This window comes from Colias eurytheme, chromosome 18 (assembly GCF_061535395.1).
Source record: "Colias eurytheme isolate Ceu_HAF_F1 chromosome 18, ilColEury1 Martin Lab GWU primary, whole genome shotgun sequence".
In the NCBI taxonomy this organism is placed as follows: Eukaryota; Metazoa; Arthropoda; class Insecta; order Lepidoptera; family Pieridae; genus Colias; species Colias eurytheme.
In genome coordinates, this window is record NC_142997.1 from 5,359,390 (window position 1) to 5,374,006 (window position 14,617).

Here is a 14,617-nt window from a genome sequence, read left to right on the forward strand (position 1 = left end):
TCTCTCCCTTCATGTCACTAGATTTCTTTAAAGGAAATTTTAAGGTTTTTGTCAGTGGTCATACCAAACATTTTAAGTAAAAAAATGTCACAAGACTTTTCGATATCTTTTTTGATTTCGTTTTTCATTAAAAACTTCATCACATTGTTCTGCTCACTAAAAAGATTTTTCTGATCGTTTCTTTTCACTTTCAACTGTATTGGCACACTTGACATAGACTTTGTCTAATTTGGAGTTTGGTAGAATTGGTACCCATATTTTTTAGGAATGTGCAAGTTATTTATCTGTATTGTTACTCTTGGAAACTAGGATTATAAATAACCACATTATATCGTAAAGATAGTAGGTACAGGAAAATATATATGAATGCACACAACTTAAATTAAAATGAATATTAAATTACTTTGCTAATATGACAAAGGAAATAAAAATTCCTCGTTTAAGGATATTTAGGTTTCTCCTAACTCCTAAGCTATTTACATAATATTGTCACCCTCTTAGAAATAAAACAAATCTACACGCGTTATACAGATTGCATTTTATGTAAAACATGCAATAATAATCAAGTTGTACAATCGAGATATATTTTAATAAAAGTATTTTTTACTGCGATACAAGTACATAATTTTATATTAAAAACAAATATAAAATTATGTACTTGTAAATATAAAATTATGTACTTATAATATAATATAAGTAGTGAAATATTAATTTAAGATAAATATTATTTGCTCATTGTTAAATAATGTGTCCTCTCATTGTTTATATTACTAGCGGTCCGCCCCGGCTTCGCCCGTGGTACATATTTACGTTTTCTCTCCATAAGAATCATAGGTCCACCCGTTCCGCGTGCTGCCGTGACCAAGGAAAATGGGTAAAAAATGTATGGGAAATAAAATGTATGTGAGCGTTTCATGTAACATTTTTGGATATTATTCGTTTTATTTTTAAAAAGTTATTATTGTCATTTTACTCATTAGGTACATTTTAATATCAGTTTAAAGTTTTTTATATCTGTAATTACCTAGTTACGGAATAATCGCCTGCCCCCCTAGACAAGTGGCTTTCTATTAGGTAACGATTACACATGGATTACACCCTGTATAGATAATACATAAAGAGTTCAAACTTTTAAAGTCTTAAATCAAAAAACTGATTGGATTTTAATCGCCTAATATTAATTAATTAAGTACAACTCTGATATACTACTTAAGTAACAGTAAATCAGTTAAAAATGATGTTAATTGCATTCTTGGTTATAATTAACATTCTTCATTAACTGATTTGTGCCTTGGTACTTTTACCTCCTACTCGTAAATACGACTCGAATAAGATTCAGTAGTAGTTGATTTTCTATTGTTAGTTATACTGAATAGTTTATTTCAGGAACTATAAATCTCATAATATCACCCACTCGGCGTTCCAGTATCATACATGATATATACATACATGACATATCGATGTAACAAATATTCACCTGTATATTTAAATTTTTATATTTTTTCATATACATATGTATTTAAAACGAAAGATTACAGTTAGTTACAATCCAAGTTACAATCAAATAGACGACATACACAGACGACATCTTAGATTCCATGACAGGTCAACACTGGACACGCAACACGCACATTAGGTAGATTTTCTTTTTGCTTCTTAATAAGATTATATAAATTATAAATTAATTGAATTAACGATAAAATATTAATTAATCCTGTCCATCGGAAATAAACGACGGTTCCGACTTCCGTCATTGAGCTTTTGGGTTGTTCCACATTGAATTTCTAAGAACCAAAACAAACTGGAAATTCCGCGAGGAAGACCAGTTACCTTAATTAATTTTGAATTTATTTCAATGACTCATAATTTGGTTAAAATATAGGCTTTTGTTTAGCACACGTTATTATTAAGTTTTGATTTATGGCAATATTGTAAGGATACGGTTAATTTCTACGAACATTTTAAAAAATATGGCAAAGAGTTGGTAATTGAAAATAGGTAATATGAAACTATGCAATTTGTGTTTAACAGATGTCCATTTATGAAATAAAATTTTAGACACATTATGAAAATGATATGGTACTTTATAGTTATTACAATAACTATAGCTATTCCGACAAACTATTCTGCCATACTCTTTTCACTTAGGGGTAGGTATGAAAAATAGATGTGGTCTGATTCTTAGACCTACCCGATGTGCACACAAAATTTCATGATAGGTAGGTAATCGTTCAAAAGCCGTTTCGGAGGAATATGGGAACGAACATTGTGACAAGATAACTTTATATATGTACATTAGATACAATATATTAAAGTACTGGGCACTTGGAAAATTCAGAATAAAAAACGTATCAACTGCGTATAAAATAGATTAAGATATACATTTACATAAATTGAGCTTAATGCGATGATGATTTAATTTACTTAAAATTTTATTTATATAATTCACCAAGGTTCAAGAATATTCATTACTAGCTTCCGCCCGCGACTCCGTCCGCGCGGAAAAATTAAGAAAAATTAAGATTTTTTTTTTTCTACGTATTTTTCCGGGATAAAAAGTATCCTATTTTATGCCCAGGATAATAAGGTATAATTATACCAAGTTTCATCGAAATCGAACCGTTAGTTTTTACGTGATGCCTTCACATACAGACAGACAGACAGACAGACAGACAGACAGACAAAAAAATTTTTAATCACATATTTGGGTTTGGTATCGATCCAGTAACACCCCCTGCTATTTATTTTTTCAATATTTTCAATGTACAGAATTGACCCTTCTACAGATTTATTATATATGTATAGATTAGATACCACCAAGAAAAACATGTTAAGAATGGACTAATGGGCATTGTTTGAGCTATAAAGTTGATAGCTTCAAGGACCAAGGTTACGTCGTAGACATTATTTTAATAATAATAAAATATACGTATAGTTTTAATTTTTTTTTATCTTATTTGTGTATAGTTTTAATAAAACTGTAAAAAGCTTATTTCACTCGCTCTGATACAGAGTATACTTATGTCGATCTTGATCAGGATAATAAAAGTGAATCAAAATCGAGTCTATAGGAGTCGGTGACATAGATTTGTCAAATGCAATGTTCAGCGGAACCATGCTATTAAATTGCAGGCGTTTGTTACTTATTGTAATTACTAATAATACTATTAATTATAACCTAATTTTGTGTGGTATGGGTGAGGCCTATTAATTATTAATATTTCGTGGTCAAATTAGGAAAAAGGAAAAACAAAATAATAATATACTTACTATTAATATTCTAAAACCCCACCGTAAAATTGGATGATAGAAAACCCTTTGCGTCATTTATTTATTTATATGCGTTCTGGTTAAAAAATAATTATGTATAGCTTTAATAACATAAAATTCAGCTATTCGGGCCTGAGGTAAGGGGTGAGGGGGTCCGCGTTTAGTATGGAATCAACGTGCTCGAAACTAAAAATCGTAAGCGCCATTCACATTTTATCAAAAAGTGAATGAAAATATATTTTAGTATTTTCTAAATCGAAATCCAGAAGGTAGAAAGGTTTTACACCTTTCTACCTTCTGGATTTCGATAGATAGTTATTAGTAGTAGTATTAGTATTAAATAGATAGTTGTATTTGTGATTTTATACGAATTATTATCGTAAAATACGGTTGTGAATTGTAATGAGCATTTATATGATACTAGCTTTCCGCCCGCGGCTTCGCCCGCGTTTTCAGAGAAACACCCGTTCCCGTAGGATTTCCGGGATAAAACCTATCCTATGTCCTTTCTCGGGTATCAAAATATATTTATACTAAATTTCAAGCAAATTGGTTCAGTAGTTCAGGCGTAATTGAGTAACAGACAGACAGACAGAGTTACTTTCGCATAATATTATAATATGGATAGTATGGATTTTAGAGGTAACTTCAGAATTTTTTTTTATCGATCAAAATTCATCCAATCGTGTTTTGGAAACAGTCATCCCATCACACATACGTTCTGTAATAGGTACATATTAGAAATTTCAGTGCATATTCAGTGCGAAAAAAATTCAATTATCACTTGATAGTTTTTAACTATCTATCCACATCATAATAATATTATGTACTATGTACCTACTCGAAGGTAATAGGTATATGTATTTGTATGCTCCTGCTTCCTAACTTTGAAATAGTAAACAAGGAAGCCGCCTGGAAACATTCTATGCGATGATATTATATAAAAGTAAATAATCAAAGTATATAATATAAACTAGAAAATAGCTAGTCTAAGAACTAGTCTAAAAGGATGCCAAAACACCTTTAACACTACAAGTTTTCTAGTGGGGCGGCGGTGACTACCTACTAAACATCATATCATGTAGTCCGTAGATACCCACTTCTGAACATTGGTCTACTTGAGACCAGTGCAATCAGAATACTTTTCATTTCTAAATGGCCTTGATTTTTGGATTGTGTTTGATGCACATGTCGCAGGAAAATTGTATGCGTTTGGCGTCGTAGAACAAACGCTCGCCGTTTTGCTTTTATTAAAAGTTGAAACGTTATTACATATCTTCTTATATTTATATATGTATAAGAAGATAATAATATATAAGTAGGTACACATGTGTTGTTAAGAGTAAAAGTCGAGAATGGCTCGACCAATTCGGCTAATTATTATTTTTAACGTTTTTGGTAAGGCATAAGGAAGGTTCTTATGGAGAGAAAAAACGTAAAAAGGGCAATAGAGTGCAGCAACTGCCTGGAGAGCTAGAGTTTACACAGAAGAAAGATCTTTTTTTGTTTGTTTGCAATGAAGAACCGATTTTAATGGTTTTTGAGTAATATAAAGCAGTACATTATAAAAAAGTAACATAGGCTATATTTTATTTAGTTTTTAACCTGGATCAGCCCGCTTGGAGCCGGGACGAACCGCGAAGGCTATAGTTTCCTATAAATATAATATGCACATCGCCATGAAGGCCTACAACGGCCGTAATAGTCCAGTTGCATATTCGTTTTAGATTCATAGTGATATAGAACCAATATTGTGATTTATTGGTCATAACTCATAACTTATAATTATTGAAATTAAGTTAATTATTATCATCAATCATACTTAATCAATAATGTTTTATGACAAAGATTAATCGTGACTCAAAAGCCACATTTACAAAAACCACTTCCGTGTTTTAACTAGGTACAATGGGTGCGTCAGGCGTCAGCGCCAGTCTCTTTATGACGATATAAGAAAGATTTAAAACTGCGAGTTTTCAGTTTTTATTAATTACTAGCGGTCCGTCCCGGCTTCGCCCGTGGTACATATGAAAAATAGATGTTGGCCGATTCTCAGACTTACCCGATATGCACAGAAAATTTCATGAGAATCGGTCCACCCGTTTCGGAGGAGTATGCAGACTAACATTGTGACACGAGAATTTTATATATAAGATAATAATTAAGTGCATTTTTCGTCATGGCAAATAACTTTACTTATTAGTAGAACTTACTATATCTCAAAGCAAAAGATACCATAATAGGACAAGTCATGAAAAACTATGAATTGAGCACGAAAGTTCCTTTTTTTTGCAAGAGCAGCAATTGAATTGGAATAATATCGGCACTCACAGCATCTATTTTATTGTCAAGTGTAAATATCTGTATTTTTGTATGTTCATATACTTAGTACTTCAAAACTTTCACCAATAAAAAGCGATTTGCCTGAGTGTGTAACCCAAGCCACACCCAAGCCACAGATAAGAATTTATTTATTTATATAATTTATATTATTTAGTTTTCCCAGGCGAGCTTGGTTTTAGTTGTATAAAATCTATGGGAAATGAGATTATGAGTTAGGTCTAGAATCTAGACTTATACCACAGACTTATAATAATTTACTACGTATACAACTTATACATATTACGCTACTATATTTTGTATTACTTATGTAAATTAGTTGTATATTAGTGATCAAGGCTCAAAGGAGGATCAAAACAATATATGCATTAAATAATAAGGCATCATTTTAAATACCCACTATAATTTAGACTGTGGTATAACATGGTAATAGGATATAAGACCATACGAAATACCTAGTAGCATAGATACGTTACCATATTATATATTTAACCATATCTAATGTCAATAAATTAGAGAAGACTAGTATGGAATGAGGATAAAATAATAATATAATATCCAAGTTAGTAAACATCTAACAGGTACCTATTTTTAATAGGTTATTAAATGAATGAATGTGTCAAGTCAGTTAATTAAATTATTATTTTTATATTACCTACAATACCAGTGTTTTTAAACAAAAATCCGGCCGGTATAAGTAGGTATACCGTACTTTTCCATTGTTTTGATCTACCTTTTAAGGACAAGTGCTAGCTGCTTCAGAGGAGTCTTTGTTCGTTGCATTAGTCTACTGACATCTTTAATTTTTGTTTTGGAAGGCTATTTACCACTTACATGTATTATTGATACAAATCGTTTATGATTTATATAGGTACCTATATCTATTTTTAGTTGAAACACGCAACTATTTACGATTAAATGATAGACAATTAATAGGGAAACAACAACTCATCGGCTATAATGCTTGAGTGTACACGGATCGTATTTTCCCGTTTAACTGGTATGTTAATCTTGGTCATCTCGAATGTGTACGATCGCTCGGCGTCAATCGTCATGAGTCTTTACTGCCATCAACCTTCATCAGCATTTTGACGAAAGCAATCGAAAAGAGCGGCCGTAGTTCAAGATAAATTAATTACAGTTCAATGCGGCTTCAAGATCAACATTGTAAAAGATTGTAAATTAAAATGCCGCCGTTTACCAACCTTTCGTTCAACACACGTAAATGCTTATAAATATTCAATTCACGTGGTTTCTTTTATGGATCTCGATATTATTTCGCTTCGTGGTGCATTTGTTTCATGTAATTTGGTGTGTTCAGTGACTTATTCTTTATTGTGCTTGATATTATGAGTAAACGCGGGAAGGTTATCAATAAACTGACACTAGAGTGAGACGCAAATATGAGGTTATTGGTGTTTGTTTTTGTTTTCTGCTCACCGTTATCAACAATTGAATCCTGTAAGTAATTTACCAATTAAGACATAAACCCATATTAATTATTATACAATTCAATTTGACTGCATGAATAGTCATTTTATATCAGAAAATCTATTCTTATACTGCAACTGGTTTTAAAATAGGTATATCTAGGGTAAATTCACACACACAAACGAAGATTTTAATTTACCTAAGTGAAGATTGTTGTAAAATGTAAATTAGTTCTAAATTGCTTTAAGAATTTTCCACACAATAATTAAGATTAAGTTATAATAAATGGTCCCAATTATTCTTCTCAGTAAATGAATCATCAAAGGTTTTTACGCATCTTCTATTGTTTATAATTTATAAAAAATTATATAAAACTAGAGGTCCGCCCCGGCTTCGCCCGTGGTACATAATTCGCAATAAAATATCTCCATACCAAATTTCATGCAAATTGGTTCAGACTTCAGTAGTTTAGGCGTGATTGAGTAACAGACAGACAGACAGAGTTACTTTCGTATTTATAATATTAAGTATGGAAGTATGGATTAGGTACTTAATTATTCAATAGCGATTTGAGACATAATATTTTTATTAAAGGGAAAGTGTTTTAATTTGTCTGTTTGTTTGTTTCGTTGTGTCACCTTCACGTCGCGTCGCAATGAACTACGAAGCGATATTTTTACGATTTGATTTTTGTATCTGAAGAAGGGAGCTAAATACTATCTATTATAGAGGGAGCATTTCACGTGAAGCGGACACAGGTTAGGTTCCAGATTTCAGTTATTTTCGGTCGTTATTTCGGTTTGTTACACTGACCCTGAAATCTGTGTCCGCTTTGCGTGAAATGCCCCATAGGTATAAGTTGCATCTTTTTAAAGAATCTCTTAATTCCTATGGGAAAATCCACAGATCACAGAAACTCTAAGGGAAAATCCAACTTTTGGTGGTCAATTTTAAACCACTATAAAAAGTACATAAAAAAGTATGTGTAAAAAGTATGTTATTAAACCCTGACGTGATGTGAAATGAGAGTACGATGCACCTAAAAAATCTATGAAGTGTTAATGAACTCCAAATAAAAAAACCGTTCCACAGAAGATACATTCACTTCGATTATAATGTAAATCGGAATTTGTTTAACCAGAAAATATCTACTATTAAACTTAGCTAATTGAAATGCACTTAAAGATGGCTTAATAAGCAAATATTTTATTTTCGTTTGTACCTAGTATCAGGCATCTCATGGAAATACCCAATAAGCATAAAAGCAAATGCTCTACTTTTTAATTTTTTGTGCAAAATTTGTTATTTAGCAATATCCTATTCGTTCGTTTTTGTATTTCCGCATCAAACCCGTTGAATCAAATCGTATCTTTCTGGTTTCAGTTTTCCAAGGAGACAGTTGTAACCAGGCTGCAAGCTGTAAGCAGCTCTCACAATGTCCTGCTCTCGTGAACGAAATCAAACAAGCTGGCACCCCAATGCCATCATACATGAGGCGGAAACTCCAGTCCCTTGGCTGCGGGTTCGACAACGAAGAACCACTTGTAATAAGTACTTTCATATTTGTATTATTTCCATATTTTATTACGTACGTGGAATGTACCGTGTTTACCAGGTTTTCCCGTTCTTTTTTACATAATATGCGAGATTCTCTACGCCTTTGGTTTTAAATGATTGCATGTTTGCATTTTCAAAGGAATTGTGCGTAAATAATACAGGGTTTTTTACTGCGATTTTTTAGGTATGCTGTGAAACACTCTTCACAAATGCAAATACAGGATTTGACTTCAATAATGACAGAACAAACCAGCAGAAACCAGATTCTTGGGGGACTATCACAGAGAGACCATTTGTCACACAAAGACCCAGCGTTGATGTTAATAAAAGAGGGCAGAATGACAACAGTATAGTTGATCAAATACCTGATGTGAGGAACCACCGGAATTTGAGATTGCTCCCTAGGGATTGTGGTTCGATTGAATCTGAAAGAATTTTTGGCGGGAATCGAACATCGTTGTTTGAAATGCCCTGGATGGTGCTATTATCTTACAAAACAGGTAAACAAATCGTGCAATAGGTATATCGGTTTCAAATAAATTCAGTAAAAACAGCGTAACATCCTTAAACGTGTAATAAACATAAAATAACTAAGGAACGTACTAAGCAAAAATAATATGCATAAATTCTGTGGTATGGTCTAAAAAGGAAAGTCTTAAAATTAAGATAATACTAACATAACAGATAACAATATAATAGTAAAATCACAGACTAATAATAATATACTACGTATGTAAAATTAAGAGATAAACATAATAGTTAAATTAAGAGAGAACTATTCCGCCATTTACCTATAGTGTTCCCTAATAAAATTTCAGGTCGAGGCATTAAATTAAGCTGTGGAGGAACACTCATAACAGAATGGTACGTGCTCACAGCCGCTCATTGTGTTTCATTTCTCGGCAGCAAGATGCAACTGGAAGGTGTTATACTTGGTGAATATGATGTCAGACAAGATCCAGATTGCGAGAGAATGGAGGGTGAATTAGTTTGTGCTCCTCCTGCTAGGGTAAGTTTAAACCACAGTTATATGAGTGTGGAACGAAAGGAAAGAGTAGGTTATGTATGGAATATTTTTGAAAGTGACAACTAATAATATTCATATTTTGTAGAGAAGTCTGTAGGGTACCTATTTACATACCTACATGTCTAGTTTACATATGAATTTATCTAAATGCAAATTATTATCGATCAATTTTATCATTATCATCAAAAATGCTTATACCTATGCTAGGTATAACGCACTTTTGTTTGCAAAATATATGCTTCAATACCAGTTACTTTGCTGTCCCAAAGACCAAAATATTTCGCAAATTTCCAAATCGTAGATTTTCATTAAGTAGTTTTTACCTAATACTTGGTATTTTTTTAATAGTCTTAAGTTTATTTTTCCAGAACGTGACTATCGATAGAATAATTGCGCATCCCGGCTACTCTCCACAAACGTTGTTCGATGATATTGCATTAATAAGACTGTCCGAACCTGCTGATTTTTCTTTGGGTGAGTAACAAACTAATATCAATTGAAAACTCGAATCCATAGGGAGAGATTATTAGACAATATTCGCCTATTAATTAATTAATGAACTGTATAGATGTAGTCTGTGTTAAACATTGTAGCTATCGAAGGTTCGACTGACCGGCTGGCTTCGTTGGCAGTGACCCTGCCTTCCAAGCCAGAGTTCGTGGGTTCGATTCCCACCCAGGGCAAATATTTGTGTGATTAACATAGATGTTTTTATTTAAAATTAATTTAATTATTTAATATTAGTATTTATTTAAAATTATATATGTATGTATGTATGCCATCTGGTTTCCATAAAAAAAGCGAAATCTTAGTATGGGATCAGATCGTGCCGTGTGTGAAATTTGTCCTGGAATATTTATAATTTATTAATTATATTATCGAAGTATGGTAACAGATTTAATTTTTTTTACATTTTCGCATCATCTAATTATGATAATCAAATAAAAGTTAGTCTGGGGGATGTCTAGGGGTTGGTAAGTTAGTTAATGTTTCCTTTCAGAAAATCATTAAACACAGAAATTTTATCTTATTCTTTTTCTATAGTCCTATTTCTATATTTTCAGATAGCATGAAAGCCTTATGTTTGCCAACAACACCACAATTACAGAATGAGAAACTAGAAGGTCTGAAGGGAATCGTGGCTGGCTGGGGAGCTACAGAGGATGGATTGCAGTCACCCGTACTGCTCAGTGTTGCGCTGCCAATAATTAGCAACAGGGAATGTCAGAGAATTTTCAATGAGTAAGTCTGTTTGTTGAATAAATCTCGATCTGCCATTACAATTTAATCATCATAGGAGTGATTTTGGTTATAACCATAAATTGGACCAAAATCAATTAAAATTTTTCACTTATTTTATAATTGTATAAAGGACGTCCTTCTAGGGAATGCAATCCCGATCCCGCGGGATCCCGATCTCGCGAGATCTCGTGTAATTTTTCGGGATCAATCCCGACGCATCATATGACGAGATCCCGTTCGAGATTGACGGGATTGGGCGGCAGTGGTCAGCGACGGTCCTTTTGCACGTATATCCACGTCCACGAGCTTAGACAAATTAGAATCTACCATAAAAAAAGAAATGGATTTGTTTGAGAGTGGAGGAACAAGGGGGCGATTTTTGCAGTTTGCATATAATTGCTTCGCCACGCTGCTGCCAACCAGCGTTGAGTCGGAGAGGGCATTCTCAGCAGCGGGGTACATTGCAACGGACATTAGATGCCGTTTAGCAGATGAAACTATTAATACCCTTTGTTTTTTAAAGAGTCATTTTCGAAATCACTCTTTTACCTAATTCCCTTGAAATAAGCTTATTGTTTTGATTACCTAATTTATTTCCTTACAACCTGATTATTATTTAGTTGGTAAGATTAAAGAATAAAGGTTTTTATTTTCTTTCGAGTAATATGTTATTTTAGTTATGGTCTAAGATCCAAATATAGGTCGACCTTCACCGGCGTGATAATAGAATGAGACCAATTTTATAATAAATTTAGTGTATTAAAAAATGTATTAAAAATGGGTTAACTGGGAAAATCCTACATATCGACAGGATATTTTTTAATTAATTATTAAAAAATTTCTTATTTTCATTTTTATTAATTGCAGTTTCGAGATAATAAAACAATTTTGTAATAAAACAGCGCTGACATATTTTTTTTTTCATCATCCTATCAAGTGAAAGTAACTGCAGGTACCGACATACCTGTTTATACCTGTCAACCTAGCCGTTTGTCCCGGTAAATATTAGAAAACGACTATGACTGCACATTCTGTAGGTTTCATACTTTACGTCTATTATAAAATTTTTTTATTATCTTTATATATTATTAATTAAAAAAAATGTTTTTTTTTTTAATTCATTAAAAATGTCCTGTCCAGGATTTTACCAGGCAACCCATTTTTAATACATTTTTTAATAGACTAAATTTATTATAAAATTGGTCTCATTCTATTATCACGCCGGTGAAGGTCGACTTATGTTCGGATCTTCTACCATAACCTCACTATCACAAACAAGCAGTTATTAGCTTTTTCAGTCATCTGAATTCAACATTTTTTTAATAAGACGGGACCCCGAAAATTCCGGGATCCCGCGGGATTGGTATTTCTAATCCCGCGGGATCCCGAATTTGCAATCTCGAGTCGGGATTGCATTCCCTACGTCCTTCGTTTGATAGAAATGAAATGAAAAAAATGAAATACGCTTCAAACATATCTGATAGAAGACGTTAAATTAATGAAAACACGTCAAAACTGATAGAAAACATTAATTTGTGGTAGCGTGCATGATATAAAGTTATTTAAATTAGTATTTTATTATAATGGAAACATCCGCCAATGATATTTTAAAGGATTGGAAGAAGTGGTTATAATTATTTACAAAATGCGCTAAATTCTATTATTTCAGGTCACCTCACATCTACGACCGTCAGCTTTGCGCTGGCGGTGTTCAGGACAAAGACTCCTGTGGGGGAGACTCCGGCGGGCCGCTCATGTACCCGGGGCGGACGGGGGACGTCGGCATTCGATACGTCCAACGCGGTATTGTCTCCTATGGCTCTAAGAGATGCGGAGTCGGGGGCTATCCAGGGGTCTACACCAGGGTTGCTTATTACATGGATTGGATTTTAGACAATATAAGTTGAAATGTCAACGATCAAAGTATTATGTGAATACGTGTGATGCAAGATTGTGATTATCAGTGACTATATTATACTTTTACATAATAATATTTATTTTCTTATTTTTCTCACTCATTCTTCCTCTAAAAATAAAATATACTTAACTAAAATGAATAGACCTCCATTACCTGGTGTACGCAATATCATTCGTGTGGACTTTATGAAAATTAATTTTACATATTATATAAATGTGAATTATAACGGAAGCCAAGTTTCGAATGAAACACATCGCCATCGAAAATCAGACTCAAACTATCACCGCCGCGGCCGCATGGCGCGGGCGTATGTTTGCATGGATGTGCTCCCAACTTATGTTTATTTTCAGAAATTCAAAGATTTAATGCATACTAAATTCCTTTTTGAAAATAATTCCTGTACTTATATAATGTTAAAGTGTAGCTGGCTCTCAAATTTCCACATGCATGCTAACAGGATGGAACGATTTTTGCTAAGGTGTCGTTTCTACATTTCTTATTATAGTTTAGCTGGTAGGTACATTGTGGTGCAGTAATATAGTTTCAAAAGTAAATAACAGCATATGATATAATCCATGATATAATATAATATTGCTGAGAATAAAAAGCTATAGGTATAAACTGAGGGTATAACTAAAAAAGTTTCAAACAAATTGTTTTTATTTTAATCTTCTATTAATATATGTTCTGATTGCATGAGATAGCAATTAAGATCATTCATTACAATTATATATAATTGTTTTTCACGCCGATTTGAATACTTTACGACGCATAACTCATAAGTAGATATACGACACTAATGATAAATTATAATCAGTATTATTTTGTTTATATTTTGTTATCATCTGGTATTCCCAAATCGTTATGGAGATTCCAATGTTTCTAAAATATTTTCTTGCTAAAATATGTCAATAAAGATTACAGACCTTCCGCCTTTGATTCAGTGTTATCTCTAATGGCTGATGGTTCGGATTTTACTGTTGTTTTTTTTGGTCACATACGTTATCGTAAAGTTATTGTATGGGTACCTAATAAGTATTTACTATGTTTGAGCGTAACACAAGTGTTTTGGGTTTATAAAGGTACTTACGTTATTAATTATTATACATGTAAAACAAAAAATGCAAGTTATTTTAGTTTCCTATCTAGATTCATGTTAATGCCAACATTTGTATCCAAAATAAAATACATATGTATGTCAAAAATCGCGTAGGTCGTAAACATATTTCATTTTGTGTGCTCTTGAATTCAAATATACATTTTTTTATTTTATTTTAGTTTTCTGAGATGATAATACATTTATTTATTCATAAAAAAGAATCCAGTATATAGGTAAGTTAACATTAATTTAATATTGTGTACCTACTCAACGAGTACATTTTCGCTCACCTAAGATTACCAATATTATTGTTTTATATGGATGTGGAATGATCCGAGGAAGTCGAAGAATTACATTTCACTAACTAAGCTAAATCACTGCCAAGTATCATCAAAATCAGTTCAGTGGTTTTTGCCCGTTCATAAAAAATCTAGGTGCATACATCCTTACAATTGACATAAAAACCTTTGCTGAGCTTTCTAGTTTATAGTGTTTAGAGTATGCATTAAGTCACACTAAAGTAGAATATTTTATTATTATTATCCTTTTTATGATTTTTTGTGTTTGCTTCCGTTTTGCTTCCTGCATTGAAGTTGTCTCTGGTTGTCTCTTGATATTTGTGTCACAACATGACACATTCCTACAGGGACAGTCCACAGGACAGTCCATCATAAAATGTTTAAAAAATAACTCCTAATCGAAATGAATACTTTACCAGGCTATAAATGAGTGT

At 32.6% G+C, this 14,617-nt stretch overlaps 1 protein-coding gene across 1 annotated transcript; it reads left to right on the plus strand.

Moving 5' to 3' along the window:
- Positions 1 to 6,665: 6,665 nt before the first annotated feature.
- On the plus strand, positions 6,666 to 12,858 carry LOC149900632 (CLIP domain-containing serine protease HP8-like). Its single transcript, XM_090112550.1, has 7 exons — positions 6,666 to 7,071; positions 8,425 to 8,585; positions 8,783 to 9,098; positions 9,417 to 9,607; positions 9,994 to 10,099; positions 10,690 to 10,867; positions 12,537 to 12,858. The coding sequence occupies exons 1-7, from the start codon at positions 7,014 to 7,016 to the stop codon at positions 12,772 to 12,774; spliced, it is 1,248 nt and encodes a 415-aa protein (XP_089968676.1). The 5' UTR covers positions 6,666 to 7,013; the 3' UTR covers positions 12,775 to 12,858.
- Positions 12,859 to 14,617: the final 1,759 nt, after the last annotated feature.

What these genes read in the sequence shown, in the direction of transcription:
- LOC149900632 (XM_090112550.1), top strand. Translation starts at nt 7,014, where the DNA reads ATGAGGTTATTGGTGTTTGTTTTTGTTTTCTGCTCACCGTTATCAACA. An exon ending in ACCTGCTGATTTTTCTTTGG is followed by an intron (nt 10,100 to 10,689) that starts GTGAGTAACAAA and finishes CTATATTTTCAG; the next exon opens with ATAGCATGAAAGCCTTATGT. An exon ending in TGTCAGAGAATTTTCAATGA is followed by an intron (nt 10,868 to 12,536) that starts GTAAGTCTGTTT and finishes CTATTATTTCAG; the next exon opens with GTCACCTCACATCTACGACC.